The sequence below is a fragment of the Leptonotus elevatus genome, chromosome 11, assembly GCF_054856555.1.
Source record: "Leptonotus elevatus isolate MCC_2025b chromosome 11, RoL_Lele_1.0, whole genome shotgun sequence".
In the NCBI taxonomy this organism is placed as follows: Eukaryota; Metazoa; Chordata; class Actinopteri; order Syngnathiformes; family Syngnathidae; genus Leptonotus; species Leptonotus elevatus.
The window spans coordinates 5,510,019-5,533,288 of record NC_141249.1 but is presented as its reverse complement, the minus strand read 5'-3'; the positions used below and the strand labels follow the sequence as shown (position 1 = coordinate 5,533,288).

At 42.0% G+C, this 23,270-nt stretch overlaps 1 protein-coding gene across 2 annotated transcripts in view; it reads right to left on the bottom strand.

Annotated features, from left to right (window-relative positions):
- The window catches only part of raver2 (ribonucleoprotein, PTB-binding 2), a 63,500-nt gene extending 42,045 nt beyond the window's left edge, over window positions 1-21,455 (bottom strand). The window contains exons 1-2 of one of the 2 annotated variants that reach the window (XM_086089648.1): window positions 21,118-21,455; window positions 9,029-9,095 (exon numbers count right to left, since the gene is read on the bottom strand). In XM_086089648.1, the coding sequence (XP_085945774.1) occupies window positions 9,029-9,095; window positions 21,118-21,402 (352 nt within the window). In that variant the 5' untranslated portion in view covers window positions 21,403-21,455. The remainder of the gene's footprint in view (window positions 1-9,028; window positions 9,096-21,117) is intronic. The other variant, XM_086089647.1, reaches the window with a different exon arrangement.
- Window positions 21,456-23,270: the final 1,815 nt, after the last annotated feature.

Here is a 23,270-nt window from a genome sequence, read left to right as displayed (position 1 = left end):
ATGGTTGTCACTGTTAAGTATTATTGTATTGTATTTTTATAGGATTTTTTTCTTTTTTGTCTGGTGTGTCATTATAGATTGTCTTATATTTTTTGTGTGGGACCCCCTTGTAAACGAGATGTTGCATCCCACGTTAATACAATTTTTCAACAAAACAACCTTAAAGGTTAGACTTAAAAGTAGAAATTGTTTGTTTCAGGCTGCTGTTGCTGCTTTTTATCGCCATGTTGTTTTTTGGCCAAACGCTGCTTTCGCCCATACACTGCAAATCACATGCAAAGCGCCCCCAATGGCCAGTGTCATGTTTTGGCTTCTGTTTTCCTTGTGTGTCTCCCTTGGTCTTGTTTGAGTGTGATCCTGCCCTTCCTCGTGTGATCCAATCAGTGCCCTCAGCCACTTGTGTCTTGCCCCAGGTGTGTCTTCTTGTGTCGTTAGTGTCTGTGTATTTAGTCTGCTGTCTCCCCTCTGTCTGGGTCGGTTCATTGTTTTTCCCCATGTCATGCTGCCCGTTTTTGCCTTGTCTTTTCCTCATGTCATGCTGCCCGTTTTTGCCTTGTTGTTCCCCCCCACGTTTTGTTTTACTGCCATTTGGAGTTCGCTTTTGTTTTGAATAATTAAATTCCTTTTTTGTCCATCACCTCTGCCTTCTTGCCCTGCTTTCCTGCGACTGGGTCCTCCACCAAACTTTACCCTCTTGACAGCCGGTAGGCGAATTGATTCAGCTAATCTGCTGAATCGATATTCAATTGTGAGAACTAGTATTGCAATGCATTGATAAATCAACATTTTTACCCACACCTACTGCTTATCCTCATAAAGGTTGTGGGTGTGCTGCAGCCTACTGAATCATTTACTGTACATATTCTTACTGTACACCAATATAACAACAGAGTAATAAGCAGGCTTGGGGAGTAACGGAATACATCTACCGCCGTTACGTAATCAGAATATAAAAAAACTATTTCCTAACAGTTACAGGAAAAACATGTAATCAGATTACAGGTACATTTATTAAAAATAGGGATTACTTTGAGGGATTACAATTTCGAGAGAGAGAGAGAGAGAGAGAGAGAGAGAGAGAGAGAGAGAGAGAGAGAGAGAGAGAGAGAGAGAGAGAGAGAGAGAGAGAGAGAGAGAGAGAGAGAGAGAGAGAGAGAGAGAGAGAGAGAGAGAGAGAGAGAGAGAGAGAGAGAGAGAGAGAGAGAGAGAGAGAGAGAGAGAGAGAGAGAGAGAGAGAGAGAGAGAGAGAGAGAGAGAGAGAGAGAGAGAGACACCGTTGCTACATGTCGGGAAAGTGGGGACGAATGAACTGACGAGTCGTGTCCTCCACACGCGGGCAGTTTGAAAGAGCGTCACGGACGGGAGGAGGAAATGGTGACCGGTATTCACTGGAACTTACTCGGAGCGAAAGTTGAGAGTCCAGCGGCATGCTACGCGATGTAGCTTCTTCAATCATCCCTATCACCCCCGCAAATAGCAAGGGCACATTGTATAGAATATATATTGTGGTTATTTTTATTTTGTCTTTATGAGCGTACTCTGTATTGAAGTAATCCAAAAGTAATCCAAAGTAATCAAGTTACATTACTTTAATATTATGGTACTTGGAGCAGGTAACTTGTAACTGTAACGGAATACATTTTAAAAGTAACCCTCCCAACCTTGGTAATAAGATACAGTGGAGCCTCTGAATTTGTCAAAGATTTACTTATATCGACACATTAGTCAATCATCAATTTGTTAATATTTAGAATCCAAATTTCCCACTGGAAGTAATGGGAGTAGCTCATTCATGGAAAGAACATACCTCGTGCTAATGAATGAACACAAATTACAGGCATTTTAGTTTGTACTGCCTATTACCTACTAAATAAGTAGAAAGTGAAGATCTTATTTTGGTGCGCTCATTATAGCAAAACCACATCCTTGCTATAATGTACTATTTTAGGGGTAATTAAAAATTCATGACAATATTACCTAGAAGCCTTTTGCCTATTACATTTTTATCCAAAGGCCCATGAGAGAACTCTCACATGTTCTCATTCTCATACAAGCCACTTTCTCTGCATTCTTGGTAAATTGCCGCAACATAAGTTTAACAGTAGAGCCGGCATTTATTTGGCTGTGTCATTCTGAGGCGTAGCAGGGTATTTTTAAAAACTGATATTTCCTTCCCCTGGGTGTAGAAAAAAATAGTGTCCACACCACCACGTTTGTAGAAAAGAAAACATCCACAGCTAACTGCATTAATGTGTTTCTAAGTACGTTTATAACAATGCCAGACCTTAAGGTGGCAACAGTTCCCCAAATGCTATCCAATCAGAGTACGCCTTCGTCAAATAAGTCTCTTTTTTTTTCTTTTTCTTTTAGAAGTATTGTTCATTCGGAAATGTCATCATCATTGCTCTTTATTTTTATTTTTATTAATTTTTTTTAATATATATATATATATATATATATATATATATATATATATACATATCTATATATATATATATATTTTTTTTTTTTTGTATGTGGGTGAGTATGTGTATGTGCGTGCGTGCGTGCGTGTATTTGTTAGCTCACCAAAAACCTATTAGAAAAAATCCCATACCGTTCACCTAAACCGAACACCGCCGTCAGGAGACCCGAGGAGACCAAAGAAAACCAAGGAAGGTGAAATCCAGCACCGACCAGACACCACCCACCGGGCCACCCACCAGAATTCTTCCCCAACCCAAGAAACTAACCCAAGAAAAATCTAAATTCCAACAAATCCCAAAAAAAAAAAAAATCAGGGAGACCTCAAGAGACCGAAGGAGAGACTGAGGAAAGGAAGGAAGGACAGACGAAGCCGAGTGAGATCCACAGACACCAGCCTCCACCGATTCAATGACCTGAGGAGGAAGCAGATTGTGTCTGAGTTTCGATAGATGCTGGTGTGGTGGATCTGGCATGCATGAAAATCTCCACCAAAGAGGGGAGCCATCGACCCCTGACAGGACAGAGCAAGCGCAACACCTCAGGGCCCCCCAGGCCGCGGCAGCGCCAAAGGACGACCCCCGGGCCCCGCCAGGGCCACCGGCCGGAGAGCAAACCCAGGAGCAGGAGCGCCCCCACCCCAACACGGCCCGCGCCCCCGACCCAACGCAGCAGGACGGGGCACTGCAGGCCAAATACGTCTCTTGACGTCACTTCACCATACGTCACACAAGCACGGTCTGTCAGCCGCCAATCTGTATATATGCTGATCAGTTCTGTCAGCACACACAATACTTTTTTTTTTTTTAATTAATTAAAAAAATACTTGTAAACAGTCAATGAGTACATCATAAACGGAGCATAGAGGGGAAAAAAGAGGATAAATACAAAATCTAAAAAAGCTTCACTTATTTTTTGAACAACTTTTTTTCCCACTCACTCAGTCACTCACCACACACACATACAAAGGTGTGTAGAGGACGATGTAAAACTTTGTTTACTGACGGACACACGCGACCGTGGAGCCAAAGAAATATACAAATCTTCACTTTGGCCGGAGTTTTTAGAAACCTTCTTGTCCCCGCGGACATGTGGATGACAGGGCAAGCCGCAGAAAAATATCCCCCCCCCCCCCCCCCCCAAAAAATGGCTATGTGTATACATGGCCTAAGAGAACTTGCCAAAGTACGCCTTTACAAAGCAGTTGGGACATGTCCCATTATGATAACGAGATGCAAGGTAACGTCGCTGCAAAAGCTACAAATGCTTTCAACACTATAGCAACTTGGGAAGTAAGTCTAGGGTGTTGAACTCTAGTCACGACGAGCAGCGTTCTGCCTTGTTAACACCGACAAACTCTTGGGTCAACTTCAGTCCCCCATTCCCCTTCGGTACCGTTCATACAGGACAGCGAGCCTGGAAAAGGGCAGAAAAAAATCTGCCAGTGTGAAAGGAGCCACAGAAACACAAGCACGTTTATGCCCACAAAGTGTGTTAAAGTGAGCGGTACTTCATTTAAGTTCAACAAGACGAGAAAAGAAACAAAAGCGAATTTAGGATAAGCACAAGTTGTTGGCCCAATGAGCTTGTGTGATGTATTAGGCGTTGTTAAGACAGCTCAGCTGTTAATAGCCTACGTCTCCTAATATGTGTTGTATTGGTGTTGCTGGACTGGCTGTGCTGACTAAAAATAGTTGCTCTGCAAGAATTCCCTGGAAAGGAAAACTCTTTTTAAGGGCAGGGGTCTGCTCTGCGACCGTGCGTGTGTGCATGCACACGTGCGCGCACGCGTTCATGCGTGCATTTGGGTTATTTTGGCATTAGAGGAAAAGGGAAAATCCTGGTAAGAAATGTTATTTTGATTTAGTGAACATTTTGAGAAATAAATGACCTATTATCTACTAACAAACTGGGCAAAATAGATTTATGTGATTAGCAAACTCAGCTGACTTAAAGGTCTCATATTATTCAACTTTTGGACATACTAAAATAGTTCTCAAATGTGTAAAAGACATGTCTGTGACATGCATTTGTCAAAATTGACTTTGGATCTAACATTTTTTATGTCTCTAAATTAGCCCAAAAAACGCTCTGTTCAAAACAGCCTGTTTTAGGGGTGTGTCACTTTTATGTGAATAGCTGCACCAGGCCACGCCTAGGCCAGACCCTTCTCTCTCGAAGGGGCGGTGATTTCGGTCATCGTAGCCATGTGCTAATGTTGTGAATGGAAACGACTGGCCATGGCAGCAGAAGAAAAGAAAAATACAGACATGTCTTTTACACATTTGAGAACTATTTCAATATGTGGAAAAGTGGCATAACGTTTTACCACAAGAAAAAGTAGCATAACGTTACTACAGAGACTAAGTTGTAGCGTTAGTTTGTGATTGTTTAGGCAATGGTTATTTTGCTGTAACCGGCAAATCTCCCGCAAACGTCATTTTGCCGTGAATGTCTCCGATTAGCCGTGAATGCTTATAGCAGCCAGCTTCTCAAATTTCAGTGGGCGTGACAAACCTTTACCAAAGGTGGTGCCACTAACCCGAAGGGGCTGGATGGGTGCACTTCCGTGTCTTTTTGACGTCACTAAGTCACGGAAGTTTAATCTGCCTGTTCACGAAGTACGCTGGCGTGATGACCGGGGCCTGGGGTTCGGGGGTGCCGCCCGTCCCCTGGTGCTCCCATCTCCTCTTCCGCCCTCAGCGTTCCGTCTTACCACGCAGCTGGAGGTGGGGTGGGCGCGGGTGCCCTCGCCGCTCCGCTGTCTGGCCCCTCTCCGGCACCGATGCCTGGGTACGGGGGGTCCCCAGGGTTTGGGGGTCGGGGTTTGGGCGGCTTGGTTGGGGGGGTGCGTCTGGGGGTTTGGGGGCCTGGGCTGGGTTGTGGTGGGTGGCGGGAGAGGGGGCTGTGGGCCGTTGGAGTGCCTGGTGCGGGCCGTGTTGGGGGCGCTCCTGGCTACTGGGTTTGCTCTCCGGCCGGTGGCCCCTGCGGGTCCCGGGGGTTGTGCCTTGGCGCTGCCATGGTCTGGGGGGCCTTGGGGGGTTGTGCTTGCTCTGTCCTGGCCAGGGTCGATGGCTCCCCTCTTTGGGGGAGGTTTTCATGCATGCCAGATCCACCACACCAGCATCTATCAAAATTCAAACACAATCTGCTTCTTCCTCTGGTTGTTGAATTGGTGGAAGCTGATGTCTGTGGATCTCACTCTGCTTCATCTATCCTTCCTTCCTTTCCTCAGTCTCCTTTGGTCTCTTGAGGTCTCCCTAATTTGTTGGAATTTAGATGTTTCTGGGGTTGGTGAAATACTCTGGTTGGTAACCCGGTGGGTAGTAGGTGATGTCTGGTCGGTGCTGGATTTCACTTTCCTTCCTTTTCTTTGATCCTTCCTCGGGTCTCCTGACAACCTCACGACTCTAGCTGGATTCTGAAGTATTCGGTTTCGGTGAGCGGTATGGGATTTTTAATAGGTTTTAAGTGAATTAATGAGTACACACTCACACGCACGCACACATGCACACACACGCGCACATGCACATACTCACGCACATACAAAATAAAAAAGAGAGAGAGCAATTATGATGAAATGTTGAATCGGTAAAATTACCGAATGAACAATACTGAACTCTCTCAGGAAAAAAATAATAATAATAATAATAATCTGCCTGTTTGAAACACACATTTTAGAAAGGAGAAGTCGCGGACGGACTTTTTTCATGCCTGGTTGGATTGTAGACAGGCCGGAGATGCATATTATTGATATATTTTTTTTTTTTTAACATTAAGTGCATTTTCATACTATGGGACCTTTAATGCTCGTTTTCTACTTCAGGCATGTAAATCTTCCTCTTACAAAATAAAATAAGATCATAAAACAGATTATAAAACATAATACTTATGTATGAAATTTGTATTTCAATGCAATCGATACTGACAGAAGGCACTAGTGTTACGGTCACGGAGTGGAGGACCCAAATGCAGGAAGGTAGGAGAGCCACGGCAGGGATGCTGATACTTAGTTTTAATCAAAAACAAGGAAACACAAGATCACGCCCGAGGGCGGCTAAAACAGCGAGTAGTGTGGGATACAGAGTAGCGTCGCGGAGTAATAACCCGACACTCCTTGCTGCTTCTGTCAGGCTTTTATCTTGGCCTGATGAGCTAATGGGCAGCAGGTGTGTTTGGCGGGATCCACCCTCCAGCTGTTTCCCCAGCAACTGCAAGGGAAAACAGAAACAGCTGACCCCAATCATACCCCCCCACTAACGAACGCCCCCAGGCGGACCACCTGGCAGAGAAGGGTGCGACGAATGGAAGTCACGGACAAGTGACTGGTCCAGAATCCAGGAGCGGGGGATCCACTGGCGGTCCTCGGGACCGTACCCCTCCCAGTCGACCAGATACTGCATCCCCCTGCCGCGCTTTCGAGAGTCCAATATGGCCCTAACCGTGTAGACAGGCTGCCCGCTGACGACCCGGGGTGGCGGTGGGGGCGCGGCCGGCGGGCACAATGGGCTGGCAGAGACAGGCTTGAGCAAGGACGTGTGGAAGACTGGGTGCACCTTGAGTGTGGGTGGCAGGTTGAGCCGAACTGCCACCGGGTTGATCACGGAGTCGACTTCAAATGGGCCGACAAACCGAGGCCCCAGCTTCTTGGAACTCCCCGCTAACTGCAGAGGCCTGCGAGTTGCGTCCATCCTTAGTGGGATCCGTGTGAAGAACAACCTCCTTCGGGTCCAGCAAGTCATTGCCGAGTGCCTTGCCCCACATTGGCCCCAGGATCGCGTTTTATCCAAGGACGAGAGCAAGGCAGAGATCATGCGCCTCTTGGACAACACCGCAGACTTGAGGGATCTCACCTGGTTTGCGGACCGCACTCAGGAGATGAGTAGGGAGCAAGAGAGCATCGACGCCGCCAGGCCTGGTCCATCAACGAGGACCACTACTGCGGCTGCTGAGGTCATCTTGAGTCAAGCCTGGAATCACACCACTCATTCCTGGGTTGCTGGTGCAGGCATAGAAGTCCGCTTGGCTTTCCTTGACGCTCTGTCTAATCTAACGGATGAGCGCCAGGCGAGTCGGGCACTCTACCCTGTCCTCCTGATTCTAGTGGCGTACGCCACACGAGGGCAGATCTCAGAGAGACGGCTTCAACGCACGGTACAAGAGCTGCGCCCGTCTCTCGGAGTGGTCATGGAGATGCTGCGGGCTGAGGACATCTCGGTCACATGGGCTAACTTCGGTCACCTGATCAATGATGGCACCATCGGGCCTGTTCTGGAGAGGTGGGCGGAGTTCCTCCCTGTGAGTGCTATTCGTCTCAGGGTGTCCCTTGAACAAGCATCAGGTTCAGGCCTTACTAGCCTGGATGTGATCGCCCGAGCCGTCGCGGAGCACCCACACTTCCCTTGGCACATGATCAGGCGTCTGTATTCGGAGGAGTGGGTTGCTGCGCGGGCTGCGATTGTTGCCGTGGGGAACAACCAATGGTATGGTTACAGATCTGATCTACGTGCCGTGCGGTCAACCCAGTACAAGTACCTGTCCTGGGTGTGCGGAAAGGTCTTGATGGAAGCAGGAGGGGATAAGTCTCTGTCCCGTTACAAGGGATTCATCCCAAACAGAAACAGCTGACCCCAATCATGACAACTAGAGCAATGGTCCCACTCTTCTCTTAGTCATTCCCAAAGGTTTTGTTTGTTTCTGTAGAAAGTCACCACATAAACTGTAACTGTTCTACACCCTAAATTGACAAGAGAAATTCAGTGATTTGGTGATGAAGTACAACAAGGACAACAAGCCAACGGTCAATTGTGTTGACAGGGGGAGTATCTCCTGCTCTGACTGCAACTGGGAGAGAATCTCAGGGTCTCCCAAAGTTTACAGTAACAACAGAGAAATGGTAAATGGTACTTCATTTATAGAGCGCTTTTCCAATTTACAAAGCCCTTAAAGCGCTTTACATTCGACAACTCATTCACCTTCTGATGAAGCAGCATCAGGAGAAACTGGGGGTTCAGTATATTGCGCAAAGATACTTCGACGTGGTCACAATGACATGGGATCGAACCCACAACCTCTGGGTTACCACTGAGCCATACCACCCCCCAAAGATAAAGTCACTATATTTATTGCAAGTTGCTTTTTGGAAGAAGAGGGGTTTTCCGAGAGGGGTCTGAATACACACTAAACATAGCATCAGCTAATAGGCAGCCACACTTGGTTTTAAGACTCTGAGCTTGAGTACACCCCGCTGATTAACTTTAAATCATAAAGATATTTTTGGCAGCAATGTATTCTCTTATACACATACTGTACACTCAACAAAATTATAGATTGAACACTTGTTTTTGTTGAACTAAAGGCTGCCAAAAAATTATGCAAAGGCCTGTCAAATTTTGGTTCACGATTGTGTAGAGGCAATTTTTAATACAGTATTTTAATACAATTCAGACCATTAAACGGGAGCAAAAATAAAAATGATGCGCTCACGGTGTTGTTCTGGGAATGTGCTCTAAGATATAAAGTATGTTTATAAGCAATAAATGTGTGCGTTGTGCGTGAGTTTTACCTGTGCCTTTATTGCGATCAACAAAGCAGTACTTCAGTTCATATTCTCTCAGGATTTCATGGACCTCCTGAAACAGGAGAGAGAACATTAGCCACACCACAATGAGCCAAGCAAGAAGTCATAGATTACAATTAAAATATAATTAGGCATTTAAAACATTTAGCTCTGCTGGAAAAGATGAAAAATGGAACAAAAAGTAGTTGAACCTGCCAATGAATAATGATAAAATGTATTTTCTCAAAATGTTGCTAATTGTTTTTTTGTGTTAATTGAACTTTAGTTAATTGTCTATCCATCCATCCATCCATTAACCTAAATTGAAGGTTGTCACCCCATTTCACTAAACCAATACTACAAGATGCAATATTCTTTTTGTGAGATTGATGTATTCATTGCATGTAATAAATAGTACAGCAAATAAAACAAAATGACCATTACAAAATAATAGTTTTTTTTTGCATCTGTTCTACAGTACTGTATGTTCTACTCTGTTGTCACCCATTGAAAACAAGCTCTCGTATAGTATGCCACAATGTTGCTGGGCTTCAACTAAAAATTTAAAACAAAGAAATGAAGTCTGGAACAGTAGAAAACCTGTATCATGGCTGCTTTAATGAAGGGAAAAAAACACTCAGTTACACATCATATCATTCGCAAAGGGACAAAGCAACTGCCTCACACCATTTGAGAGCTTTCTAATATGTTTCTCTTTTCAAGCCCACGAAGCACAATCCAGCCCACTCACAGCAAACAGCAGGCATGTTCCACATAAAAAATGGCCATGTAAGGCAGCCCACACAGACCAGCTCACTGGCTCTTGAAAATCAGAGTGCTGACAACGAGGAAAGAAAAAAAAGAGAGAGATTGGGAGAAGTCAGGATCTTTCTGACACACAGTCACAAATTTCTAAAACAAGATCAGTTTAATTTTGTGAGGTTTCTGTTTAAAGGTTTCAAATTCAGGTTACAGTTGATGAAAACGATGGATTAATTACACTATTATACTTAGCAAATGAAACAATGACATGCTGTTCTACAGTGCTCCATTTTGATGAACTTTGGCTGCACTTGATTCTAGCAATCTGGTTCAATGATTATTCCCTCAAGGTGAACTATATGAACAGAAACTGAATTGTGATTTTTTTTTTCTTCAATGTGGTCATCATATCAAACAATTGTCATGCAGGCTATGCAAAACAAAAAGCTGAAATGCGTACAGGGCATTTTTCTCTACATTTACCCGATGCCAACTCAAACTTTTCCGCTATAAAAGGTATACATCGCCTTCAACATCCAAAAGTTGCTGAACCTCTTTTCCCATCTAGCAATGACATCATTTACAACAGTGGTTGCCAACCAACGGTCTGCGACCGGTCCGTGGACCAGTGTTATTTTTTACAAAAATTTTTTATTTAGTTTTCGTTATAGTTTTTGACTAAAATTAATTACAGTTTCAGTCATAATTTAGTCATCTAAAAGAGCAATTTTAGTCGAGTAAATTAACAGTTTAGTCAAAAATTTCCTTCAGCATACATTTCAACTTTTATACAGAAAATAACATACCTATTCGTAACTGTAGTTTAACACGCAAGACACATTTAATACACCGGTGTCTTTATTAATTGTTTCAATGAAACATGTTGAACTGACAATAACACAACTTGACTTAGTTTTCACCTTAATTAAAAGAAAGTGCATAATTGCTTGAGATTAATCTTACAGCTGTACAATGAATGTAAACATGTTTAAACATTAAAGTGCAGTGAACAGTTTCTGAGTGGTTCTGTTCTCCCACCCGCGTTTCATTCCTTCTGATTGGATTGTGTGATTTTTTGTCACTGTGTCGTTTTTATTTTTGTTATAGTCATTGACGAAATTGTCAGTCAATTTTAGTTATCGTTATCGTCACAATGAATAGCTTCTATTTTAGTTTTCGTTTCATTTTCGTCTGAAAAAAAACTTCAGTGACGAAAAATATGACAAAAAAATTTCATCGACGACAAGCCTTGACAATAGACGTTCCTTTCCATTGCTTGAGTGGCGCTATCTCCAAAATGACACATATCACAACAAATGTCCACTTTGTGTTTCAAGTGGGGTCAAATTAAACTTAAATATCAACACTGTTACTCTTTACAACTTAAGCAACATTTCAAGAAATGCTGCTTTTTTGAGAGGCAATACGAATCTTAATGCAAAAAGGTTGCTTTGATCTGCTTGTTGTGATGTCACTTGTTACTGTTACCAAATTGTACCTGGCACTTATTCTTAAAGTGTAACTCAACCCCCTACCATACTCTTGCTCCACCCCTCACTAATATTGAAAACAGCACTCAAAGGGGGGCGTTTTACTCAACAGTGTACACTAAATAACCGGATACGCAAGGCATAAAAAATGCCTTGAAAAAAAGAAGAAAAAAATACATCTAGTGCTTTACAAAGACGAGAAATCTTGTGGTGTACTAATCATGTGAGATCATAAGATCTGATCCCATTCCTACAGCATTCAAATTAATATTGTGTTAATGTGGAACATGAATGGGGTAGATGCCACGGACTTTCAACTTCCGGGTTTCACACATCAGCGTCGTTTCCGGCCACTGATAGCTGCGTTCCAACACTCGCACCCCCACCCCTGCGCCCACCAACCAGGGCGTCTCAACTCTCTGAAATGCTTTGGACACCTGAGACAGACACACTACACACTCGCACCCGTCAACGGCAACGCGCAAACGAGGGGCACAAAGGCGGAAGCGCAAGAACTGGGACGCAGCCCACCCGTCTCCAACAGGAAACGGAAACAAAGCTGATGTGTGAAAACCAGGAAGTCGTAAGTCCCACCTCCTCCGTGGCATATACCCCATTAAGCATTAAAATTTAGTGCATAGTGGGCGGCCATTTTGCCACTTGCTGTCAAGTGAAAATTACGTCACAGTTGCTCAGGGCTCAACTTGAGAACGTCACATGACCAAACTCAGAAAACACGTGAGCTGTGGTTGGTTGTTACCTGAGCCCTGAGCAACTGTGCTGTCATTTTCAGTTGACAGCAAGTGGTAAAATAGCCACGCCCTTAAATGGACAAAAAACTGGTGCATTTTTCTGCTTAATTCATATTCGACAAATGCAATATTATTCAGAATGATTTTAAATACAATGCCTGTGCTGGTGGGAACATTAACATGTACTGTATGCACTCGCATGAAGACTACCAGATGAAGTTCTTACTCGCACATGTTGAGAAACTGGTTACATTTGCAACTAATTTAGTCGCAGACTCGAGCCCTGGTGTAGAGGGAATTTTGACAGGGGGTAGGAAAAAATAGAACTCAGATGAAGTATAACTGTAACCTGTAGTTTCTTTTGTCCTCTTACTAATATGCTCACACTGAAAATTGTAGTCTTCACACAACTACTCTTAGTTGGGATGTCATAAATGGGGTGGCTAATAAACAAAGTAAGTAAGTAAGTAAGTGTGTTAAAGATGGGGGGACGGGGGCTTTACACACTCCTTGGCCTCTTTAGCAGCAGTGACGGTGTCCTTGACCCACTGATAGTGTGACATGCTACAGAGAGAAAATACAAGATGAGTCCCAGGTCTACCGCCCAGACAGGAAAGCTTGCACGATTACATACAGCTACTGCACTCATTGTTACAAATATTCACAGTGTTGTATTACAGAACTGTGATGCTCACAGACACATTTTCAGAAATAGGCAATTCATAAAAACTTGACATAGTTGTCTAATTTAAACATTTATTTTTTAATAATATGTCCCCTACAAATCACTTAGGCTAGGTTGTTGTCCACCCTATCCTGTGACTGCACTGGTAAGTGATATAGTAAAAAAAAATTATGGAAGGAGGACCAATATTTTCAAAATCATGTACATGTGCTTTAATTGTAATTGTAATGGTTAATTAATCAAGACAATTTCATCACACTTCTAATCACAATCTACAGTATTTCTTACTAGACCGTGGCAAACAATTTCTGTTTGCTATAAGCCATACCCTGCAACTTTCTGGCAACCAGATATAGCCCACCATTTGACACATTTCAGCTGAGATAGGTTGCAGGTCACCTTCAATCCTAATCAGGTCAAGTGGAATAATAAATGGATGGATGGATGGATGGATGGATGGATGGATGGATGGATGGATGGATAGATGGATGTGTACCAGGTAGAAGTCAAACGACAAAGTCCTGTTGCCCAGCCCATTCAAACAAATAGGGGGAACCGACACCTGGTAGCCCCGCCATTCAAACCAATGGGGGATTTGGACTCCTGGTAGTTGTAGCAGCAGTAGTAGGTGCACATGGTAGTCCATGTGCCTGCTTTATAACTGAAGGCTCAAACTACAAACAGCAACCACTTTTTCACCACCTTTTTTTTCTGTCAAGGACCAATTCATGGTAGGATATTTCACGGACTGGCAACCATTTGTCGACAGAGGGGTTTGAAGAGTGCTGAACTATATTTCTGGTCGGACTACTGCCTTATACTGTACGTCATCAATAATCATATATGAACTGAGCGTGTGCGTCGGTTTTGGTTTAACTTGGTTGAAAGAGTAACACTGTTATACAAAAATACAAATAGAACTGACCTGTTAGTTCAAGCACAAAATCCTTGAAATTGCCACAAATGCTGCAGGACTGAGACTGACAAGTGGGACCCTATTTATTTCCGTAAACACTGCACCACGTGGCATTGTGTTTTTTGCGCATGCGTATCTTTTGATGTCCTGTTTTATGCACATGCGTGTCACTTCATAGACACATTCCGTTCACATTAGAAGTCACTATTGTTTTTGCAATGTAAAATATTAGACAACACAAAAAGATCAGAATTCACAAAAAAATCTAAATTGGGCATCATGCTCTGCAGTGCGAATGTGCAGTAGCCTAAATAAAATGTGATCTTCCTCTCTAATTCCTAATCAAGAAGAGCGAGATCTGAGGATACTCCACAGAGGAACTATAACCAAGGATCCATTCATCTATAGGATGAATGTTTTGCAATATTTTTTCTTTCCACCAGTGATGTTTTGAGTCATTTTGGTACCTTCTTAGGCCCCGTCCAGACGCAAGCAAGGCCGGCTTCGTTCCTCAAACAAATCTCGTACACTCAGAATCATTTCAAGACTTGCATGTGTCCAAAAGAAGCCGCTGAGGACGTTTAACGGCTCTAATGTATATGCCTAGTCTGGAGTGGCGCTGTAGCGCAGCCACAGGGAGTTCTGGAAGGAAAGCGTAGAAGAAGAATCAGCGAAGAAGACGAACAACTAACTTTATTGCAATCTACAGAACAAACATGGCTTTGCATGTATCAAAACAACATGAAAAGGACGAACACAGGAGAAGTGACGATTGCGGGTGATTCAAGTACAACACCGCTTGTTGAACATGGGAATAAAGGAGCAAAATATTTTGCTGCAAAAGCATAAAGAGGCTGCACAAAATGACTACGACACGGCTATCCGCCATTGTTGTTGACAGACAAACGGTAGTCATGCGAGATTTGGCGCAAACGTCATCAATCTGCGACAATGCGTCGTCATCAAGCTGCGACCATTACGTCATCACTGGAGGAGTATCCTGCATATGGTGTCCAGACGGACGCGTACGGGCCGCGCTTTAAAATCTTTCCACTCTGGAGCCCGGTTTCAAAAGTGATCGGTTTCGAGCTCCGAGACCGCGCCATCGTGTGGACGGACGGCCTAAATGGTAAGAAACTTGTGAGTATACATTAAAACTGCCTTTTGTGTGGACAGGGCATTATTTTGAAATCATTGCAGTTCTGTTTGTGTTTGCCTCTCTTTGTTTTCAGTGCTGGGGGTAGCCAGGTGTGCTGGGGCTCCCCACACAGCTACTTATCATCAATCGCCCTCTAGATTAAGCTCTCGTCTGACTTCCACTCCTTGCCTGAACATCCCATCACTTTCATTACTAATTATTCCAAGTTAGTTTTTTTACTAGTCCTTTGTTCCAAGTGTTTGTTACTTTTCTTGGTTGAACTTTGACTCCTCAATGTGTTGAGAGCTGTCATGCCCAGTCATCCGTTTGTTTGCTTCTTTGTTTGTTTGCTACATTGCTGTTTGTTACTTTGTTCAATATAGTTTGTTACCTTCACGGCAGTGTCCGCTTCTGGGTCTTAACACCAGCCACACCCGTAACAAGTGGCATACAAATGTTTGTAAACCAGCTGATTTGTAAAGAGAGCAGGACTTCACAAATGACATGGTATTACTCTGTTTTACATCATCTTTTATTTGATTTGGTTTTGATTCTAATTTTGTAGTAAGTATTTACATTTGGAGCAGTATTTAATTCTGAAAAGACTTGGGCTGTTTCATAGATAAGAACGGTTTAGCAAACAATATACAGTCAATGACATACCGTTGTTGTGGCTCAACGAAAGTAACAGACTGGCAGTGAAACTCCACAGCATACGAGCTATTTAGACTCTTGTACTACTTCATGAACACCAATGCAACAATGGTAGCAGCACAAGTACAATTCAACATCCATTAGAACCATTTTAGATGATTGGTGGTTTATAATAAAGAAGCATTACATACACACATGACTAAAATGTCAAGCTAAAGTGTTCTTGCTTGTAAATGGTCACTTCATATGAAAATATGGTGCAGCATTGTTTGCAAAGCAGTTCCTGTAGCTATATTAAAACAAATATCTGTGGCTAATGTAATAAAGTTGTCATTGTAATGGTTGGAATGGAAATACACTATATGAATGCAATGGACAATTATTTTGCAATTTATTGTAATTTTGCACCTCCTCAATTTGAATGCCAACTGTTTATGCAGTAATAAATACTGGTGATAATGCTCGCTACTAGAGAATGTGAATTTGTTGGTCCAAGATCCATCGTAGGCAAGTCATAAGTCACCTCAGAGTGATAAGCATTTATCATGTTCCACTGCTGCCACTGCTCATTGTGCACATGTGTACACATAAACTACTCCTTAACATTGTTGATGCAAATTGATAATAGTCACCAGAGCTGGGCACTTGCCACTCTCCCTTCGCATCCCGTCGTTGACGATGGCCACCTTTCGGCGAGTGCATAATGTAGCGCTGTCAAAATGAATCGATTTATTTTAAAATTGTCCAAATCCCCTGAAGTAATTGTACACTGATTTCTGTAGTCCGTGATGAAAGAAGACTGATTATCTTCTGTTTAATCAAAATAGGACATTTGCAAACATCTGTTTTTACTTTGGAAAACAATGACCGGACCGGTAAGTTGCCAGAAGCCAATATTTTGTGTTTCGACACGGACACTTATTGCCGATGTACTCTGACCGGCATTCACCAGTACTAACTAAGATGCTTCTTAGGGTTTGTTTGTGGTCTCTTTAGACTGAAAAGGGAGAAAATTAGCATCACTACATGTTTTAAGTTTGTAACAAAACAATCTGCGTCAAAATTTCTAAATAAATAAAAGAGTTCTAATGAATTAGTTAGAGCTAAACACATGTAAGATGGCTGCCCTACGTGAGTCAGCAACAGAAAGGCGGTATCTATTATAGCATAGAGCAAGACTCACTCCTCCCAATACTGCAACTCCTCCCTTACCTCCAAATTTTTGTTTGCTTTTTTGTTTTTTTCCATTACCTTTTTTTTTTCAGTCTTCCAAGTAGTGTACAGGCTAAGCCATCCAGCATTTGCCGTAAGGACTATTACTACGGTTTTACGCCAAATGTGCAATAACCGAGCCAAATTGACCCAGATGCAAGGGAGTTTGCAAACGCGGATGCTGGCAGACCTTAGAAATGAACTCACTTCGCAATACCATTGGCTAGGTTAGCATTTGCTAGTAGCATTATCAAGTACGAAGCTACATTAAGCGAGTACTCATGATGTTTATGGAATTAAAATGGGATGGAACCAAAGAAAAACATCAGGATGACTGCGCAGGATCCTGGAGCATAAAATAAGTTATTTGAAAAACCTTTCTCTGCAGTTAGTATGCTGCATCAATGGCCATTGTAGGCTTCGACAACTCAATATGTTTGAACAAGACAAGCAAATACGTCAGGCTTTAAACATATGATGAAGATAAAGCGCTATTTAACTGCACTCTATTTACCATTTAATATTTTCATCAAATTGGATTTTTTATATGTTGGACTATGAAGTGATTTTCAGGAAAAGTACAATAAGTAAGTGATTCGAGTTTATTCAGGTCTAATGCTAATTGCGATTGTTAATCGTTTAGCATAGGCTAATTTTGTTGGTGTTTGTGTAATATGTGCATATGTGTGTAGTATTTATATCCACTAAATTTAACTCACGTTCAACCTTAGTGGACTTCAAAAAATGAATAATAAAAATAGATTTAAAAAAATTATAATTAGTCGAATAATCAATGGAATAATCGATAGGAGACTAAATTTTTTTTTAAAGTCGTTAGTGACAGCACAAGATGTATCTTACAATAAGCTCAAGCCCAAACACATGAACAGTAAATGCATTAAAGCTTTCATTAATGGGGCAGCAGGTACTGTAAGTGGATAGTAGATCGAGTCAGACAGAGGATCCATCAGACAACTTACAGTTGAATATAGGACCATGATGACATCCTTCCATAAATCAATAATCCCATGGAAAATTCTGTTAATAATGCTGATTTTGTTTTGCATTTTACGACCAAATAGACCCCTCAATATTGTCAGTCAAAACAAGTTTTGATAATGCTTAGGTTGTCATTCCTGACTAATGTTTTTAATGTTTGTAATTCCTAATTATACTTATATGAACTGCAATATATACTGGCCTTTCCAAAAGTTGTAAAATGTAATTTTCTCATGAACAACTGTGGTAAGTACAAAACAGCAACAGTAAACATGCATCTAATGAGGACAATCTCAGCCGCTAAAACAAGCAGAGCTAATTAACATATAGTATGTGATGGCAAAACTAAGATAACACTCAAATTCTTTAAAGTTGACTCTCACACCATACACCCGTACTACCGAGCTCACTACCTCTGTCCTGTCCCATCCTGTCTTTTTTGCTACTTGTTGCATACTACTGCCTTGCTCGTCCACTTTAAAGGTCCCACAGTATGAAAATGCACTTTAGTGGGGTTTTCTATCAATAATATGCATCCCCGGCCTGTCTACAATCCAACCAGGTATGAAAAAAGTCCATCCGCGACTTATTTTGCTTTCTCCTCCTTTCTAAAATGTGTGCTTCAAACGGGCAGATTAAACTTCCGTGACTTAGTGACGTCAAAAAGACACGGAAGTGCACTCGACCCAGCCCCCTTGGGTTAGTGGCACCACCTCTGGTAAAGGTTTGTCACGCCCACTGAAATTCGAGAAGCTGGATGCTCCTTTCTTTTTCTCAACTGTTCGCAAATGCTCCGTGGAGAGGGGAAACAATGATCAGGAAAAAGTGGTTGCTTCCTTCGTCCCAAGTCTTTGAGAAGACAGTGGATTACTTATATTTTTGAAGTACCGACATTATTTCTCAAAGGACTGTTTTGTTAGTGAAAGCCTGTTCAGAGTTGGATTTGCAACACGTTTAAACAAAATGGATCGGTCCCAACAGTGTGACACGACTGCAAACGGGAAAGATGTAAGTTTAACATTTTTGATTTAGTCTTCCTTCCTATTCTTTCTAATAAGATATGTGCACCTTCAACCATATTACTGGTGTATTTATAGTGCCTAAAGTGGGAGCTACATTTGTCTTGTGGAGGTTGTTTGGTTACAAGAAGTCAGATATGATAAAGCAGATGGATTGGATTGGATAATATGAAGCAGTTGCGTATTGTTTTGTCAAGATACAATCCGCGGTGATTAATTTGCCTTGACTGGCAACTCACCACCTAATTGACATGACATTGTGATGCTAACGGGCCGCTAAGTGGTCTCGACAAGACGACTTGCACGTTGCGACCGTGCAATGGCCTAAATGTGCACATTTGTCTTATTCATAACCGCTTGTAAATGTCTACAAGCATTCCCGGCAAATTGGAGACATTCACAGCAAAATAACATTTGCGGGAGATTTGCCGGTTACTGCAAAATACCCATTGCCTAAACAATCACAAACTAACGCTACAACATAGTCTCTGTAGTAACGTTATGCTACTTTTTCTTATGGTAAAACGTTATGCCACTTTTCCACATATTAAAATAGTTCTCAAATGTGTAAAAGACATGTCTGTATTTTTCCTTTCTTCTGCTGCCATGGCCAGTCATTTCCATTCACAACATTAGCACATGGCTACCATGACTGAAATCACTGCCCCTTCGAAAGAGAAGGCATGGTCTGGTGCAGCTATTTACATAAAATTGACACACCCCTAAAACAGGCTGTTTTGAACAAAGCGTTTTTGGGCTGATTTCGGGACAGCAAAAATATTAGATCCAAAGTAAATTTTGACAAATGTATGTCACAGACATGTCTTTTACACATTTGAGAACTATTTTAGTATGTTGAAAAGTTGAGAGACCTTTAAACAGAATCCAACTCTTATGTAATGTACTGTTGTCATAAATAGTTGTTACTGTTTTCTGTTGTTTATTGCTCCATTCTCTTTGTCTCCTCTCAAACCTTATTCTGTCTGACTGCATTTCCAATAAATATACATCACAATACAAATAACCGCAGAAGGAGTATATCAAACTCCCTAACAGCAAATCTGTTCCGGCATAAAATGGCATACAGATGCATTACTTGATGACCAAGCAGCTGAAAAGAACTGATTTTTTTTTTTAAATGAGAGAGAGACAGATAGAGAGAGACAGAGACAGAGAAAGACGATAAGAGCTTCGTGCCAATTAACAGTACTGCAGCCAGTCAGTAAGTCACAGCATCCAATATCAAAAACAAAACAGACATATTCCTTTAAATATTTGGACAGTATGTGCACATTCAGCAGGGCAGTCATCATGCCGCTTTGCTCAGGCTACCGACACATAACACAATGGCTGTGACACACTGACATAGTGGAGAATGCAGAGAAAGACATTCTACTTCATTTAATTCCTTTTTTTTTTATCACAACACCTTTTCTCCTCATGCAGTTAAAACAGTCCTGCATGGTTCAGCACAAATCCCTTTACACTGCCTCAGCAAGGTTTGCATGAGGACAACATCCAACAGAAAAAAACAGTAAATGAAAAATCTAATCAAATCAAAGCTCAGAGATCAAATGTATTTCTTGCATAGCAATGCCTAAGAGAAATTTCAGACATTTATTTCACATCAAAATTGTTAAAATAAAAAAGCATAGCCCTGGAGCCACATACGATCCGCTTTGATTTTTAATCCAACCCACTGGCCATATACATTAGTAGTATTACACTCTTGTAATATTTGCTGCTTTTATTTAACAGTCTTTTAGTCCTAAAATTGGTTAATGACATGTATTTATTCATTCTTATTCATTAATCTCAATAAATATTTGCACGGTTAATTAATTGTAAATATTTGAAAATATATTTTTACAGGTTATATGTAGGCTACATTTAACATTATTTAATCAAATAGTTGGTTAATGAAAAATGATAAAAATGATTTACTATTACTGTGTATTATTTACAATTTTTACACCTCATCTTTATATGAACTGGCCCCATATGTCCATTTCAAAAATCAAAAGTGTCCATATAAGCACAAAAAATGTCCAATCCAGGCTTAGGTCACCATTGTTGGAGTTGCTCTTTACAAAATTGACAAGACCCTGCCTCATATGAGAAACGTAAATCGAACTCTACGCACATTATTGTTATACGAAATTGATGGATGAATGTCACAAGCATCCATAAATGACTTTTTGGATGTACAAACTAACCGTTTTAGCACTTCACTGTCACTGCCAGGCAGGCAGCCTAATTACACGCAATCCCACTAACAAAATGTAAACATAACTGATCTACATTGACATCACGTTACTCCCATTTATCAGTTGCAGGACGAGACGCGTCAGGTAAACTATTTTACGCACGCACCATGGACGCATATAAAACACATGGCGCTTCTTCAACTCGAAACGCACCGCTCTATACTCTGACTTTGTCAGCCGTAACTTTAAAAAGAACTCTACCTGGTTAGTCGTGTCGGGCGGGAGGTTCTTAATGAGTATTTTCCGCCTGTTGCTAAGCTCTTGGCGAGTTTTAGCGAGCCTCTTCTCTATCTCCTCCGACTCCAGCTCCGGCAAGTCACGGAGGTTTGTCCATTGCTCCGAGGGCTGCGCTCCCGCAGCCGCCGCCGCCTCTTCATCCTCTGGCTGCTGCCGGCTCTTGGGCCTGTTCATCCGCGGGAAAAGTGCACTCTCCCGGGCGAGAGAGGAGTGGACATTCGGCGGCCGGATGGATGACGCTGCCGCCATTTTGGATGTCTGAGAGCAGAGTGAGCGGGAAGAGCGAGAGGCAGCGAGCAGGTGGGAAGTGAATGAAGTGCGCGGCTGAGTGTGCGTGATAGTGAGACGGAAAAACGCGACTCGACAAACTTGATAAACAATATTTTATTGCAAAATTTCAACGTCCTATACAGTTGGCAACAACAATGAACACAACAAAATGTGTTTTTTAATTCGGTCCAACTGTCCAACTGTAGCGCTGTTTTGCAAAGTGTAAATACAAAAACATTGTAAAAGAGAAGTGAATAAATAACTGGTTTTATGAAGCATGATTATGCTCAACGTGACACACCGAAATAGGTCTAGTGTAGTAAAAGGGTCGCCAACCTAGAAATAAACATTTTATAAACACTGGATGAAATCCTTCTCAATCAACACCTCAGTCTTCTTCTGCTTCGTTGTTCTCTTTTTATTCCAATCAGTCAGATCTGCTTTAATCAAGGGGCCTAAGTGACCACACCTGGTGGTGTTTTGAGGCATCCTGGATGATGAAGTGTCCAGATGGGCGGCCATTTTGGTGCAAGTCCCTGGCTTCTGAAAAGGAATGTAGCGTCCCTCCACTACACGTCCCCTTGTGATGCCACAATATTTAAATAGAGTTGAGGTCTTCACAATCCTTTGGACCAATTTACAATAAAAACATACATGTACGTTTTATATAATATTGGAGATAAAAACAAAACAAAAGAGATATTCCTGTGGAGACACCAAATTAACAATGTGTTCTCCACATATTTGGAAACCACTAGAGGCTCCTGTTTCCCTTGTGACTATGAATGGTTGTGTGCTTCCCTGCTCTCCATCCATGTCAGGAAGTGAATGCCAACCTAACAGCCAACTGAGCATGCCTGCCCACGGAGGGTGGAAAGCTGCTCCTGGCAAACACTGGGAACACTGCTTCCCCGCAGAGCCCTCACAATGCCTGTGTAGCTTCTGCAGGCTGCATGACTTACAGTCTGACAGACACAAAAACACGGTATAATCATACAGTCACACTCACGTAGGAAGCACTTCAACCCACTTACAAAATATCTCCAGCACAATTATACCCTGGTCTGTCAAGAGATATTGAAATCAAACCCCATCTTCCAACCCCCATGTTCTCTCTTGCCATCTGTGTGAAGTGTTTCTTGGCAGTTCAAGGTCCAGACAATCACAGTTGTTGGTGGGTGAAAATTATCTCACATTGCCAACTAACTGAACTGTATCCGGACTGTATGCATGAAGGGGCTGGAAGAAGATGGGGCCCAGTAAAATCCAGTGAGCAATGGTCAACACACAGAGATGACACAAGGCACGTTTCCATAACGAGGGACAGATCAGTTCTTTTCACCACAGTACGCTCTGTAACAGTAAACACTGATCTGGCTTTCGTTTCCATGGCACAGTGCGTAGGCAGAATAAGGATAACTGAATGCATGTTACTCACCAATGAACAAAGTGAGAGAAATGTAACATACAGGGATATATTCTGACATCAGCAAACAATCACAATTACACTTGTTTTGTTTTTTTAATTGTTGATTTTATTTTCCTCCTATCCCATTTGCACATTTCATTGTAGAACAATTCTCTATCAACCAATGCGGAAGACGAACCACAACAAACGCATACATGTATTAATCGACCAATATAATGATCACATTTTCACTGACCACACCCAAGCGTGAATGTCTCCAGATCTGTTCAGTGTTCACTCAAGAAACACACGTCTTCTTTTTTTTTTATTGTTTTTATTTTGCCGTAAATAAAAGAACCGAGGAAGAAAAGAAAGTAGAAAATAATCAACAAAATATAAACCTAACTTTCCAACGGCATCTATCAAATACTTCTCAGCT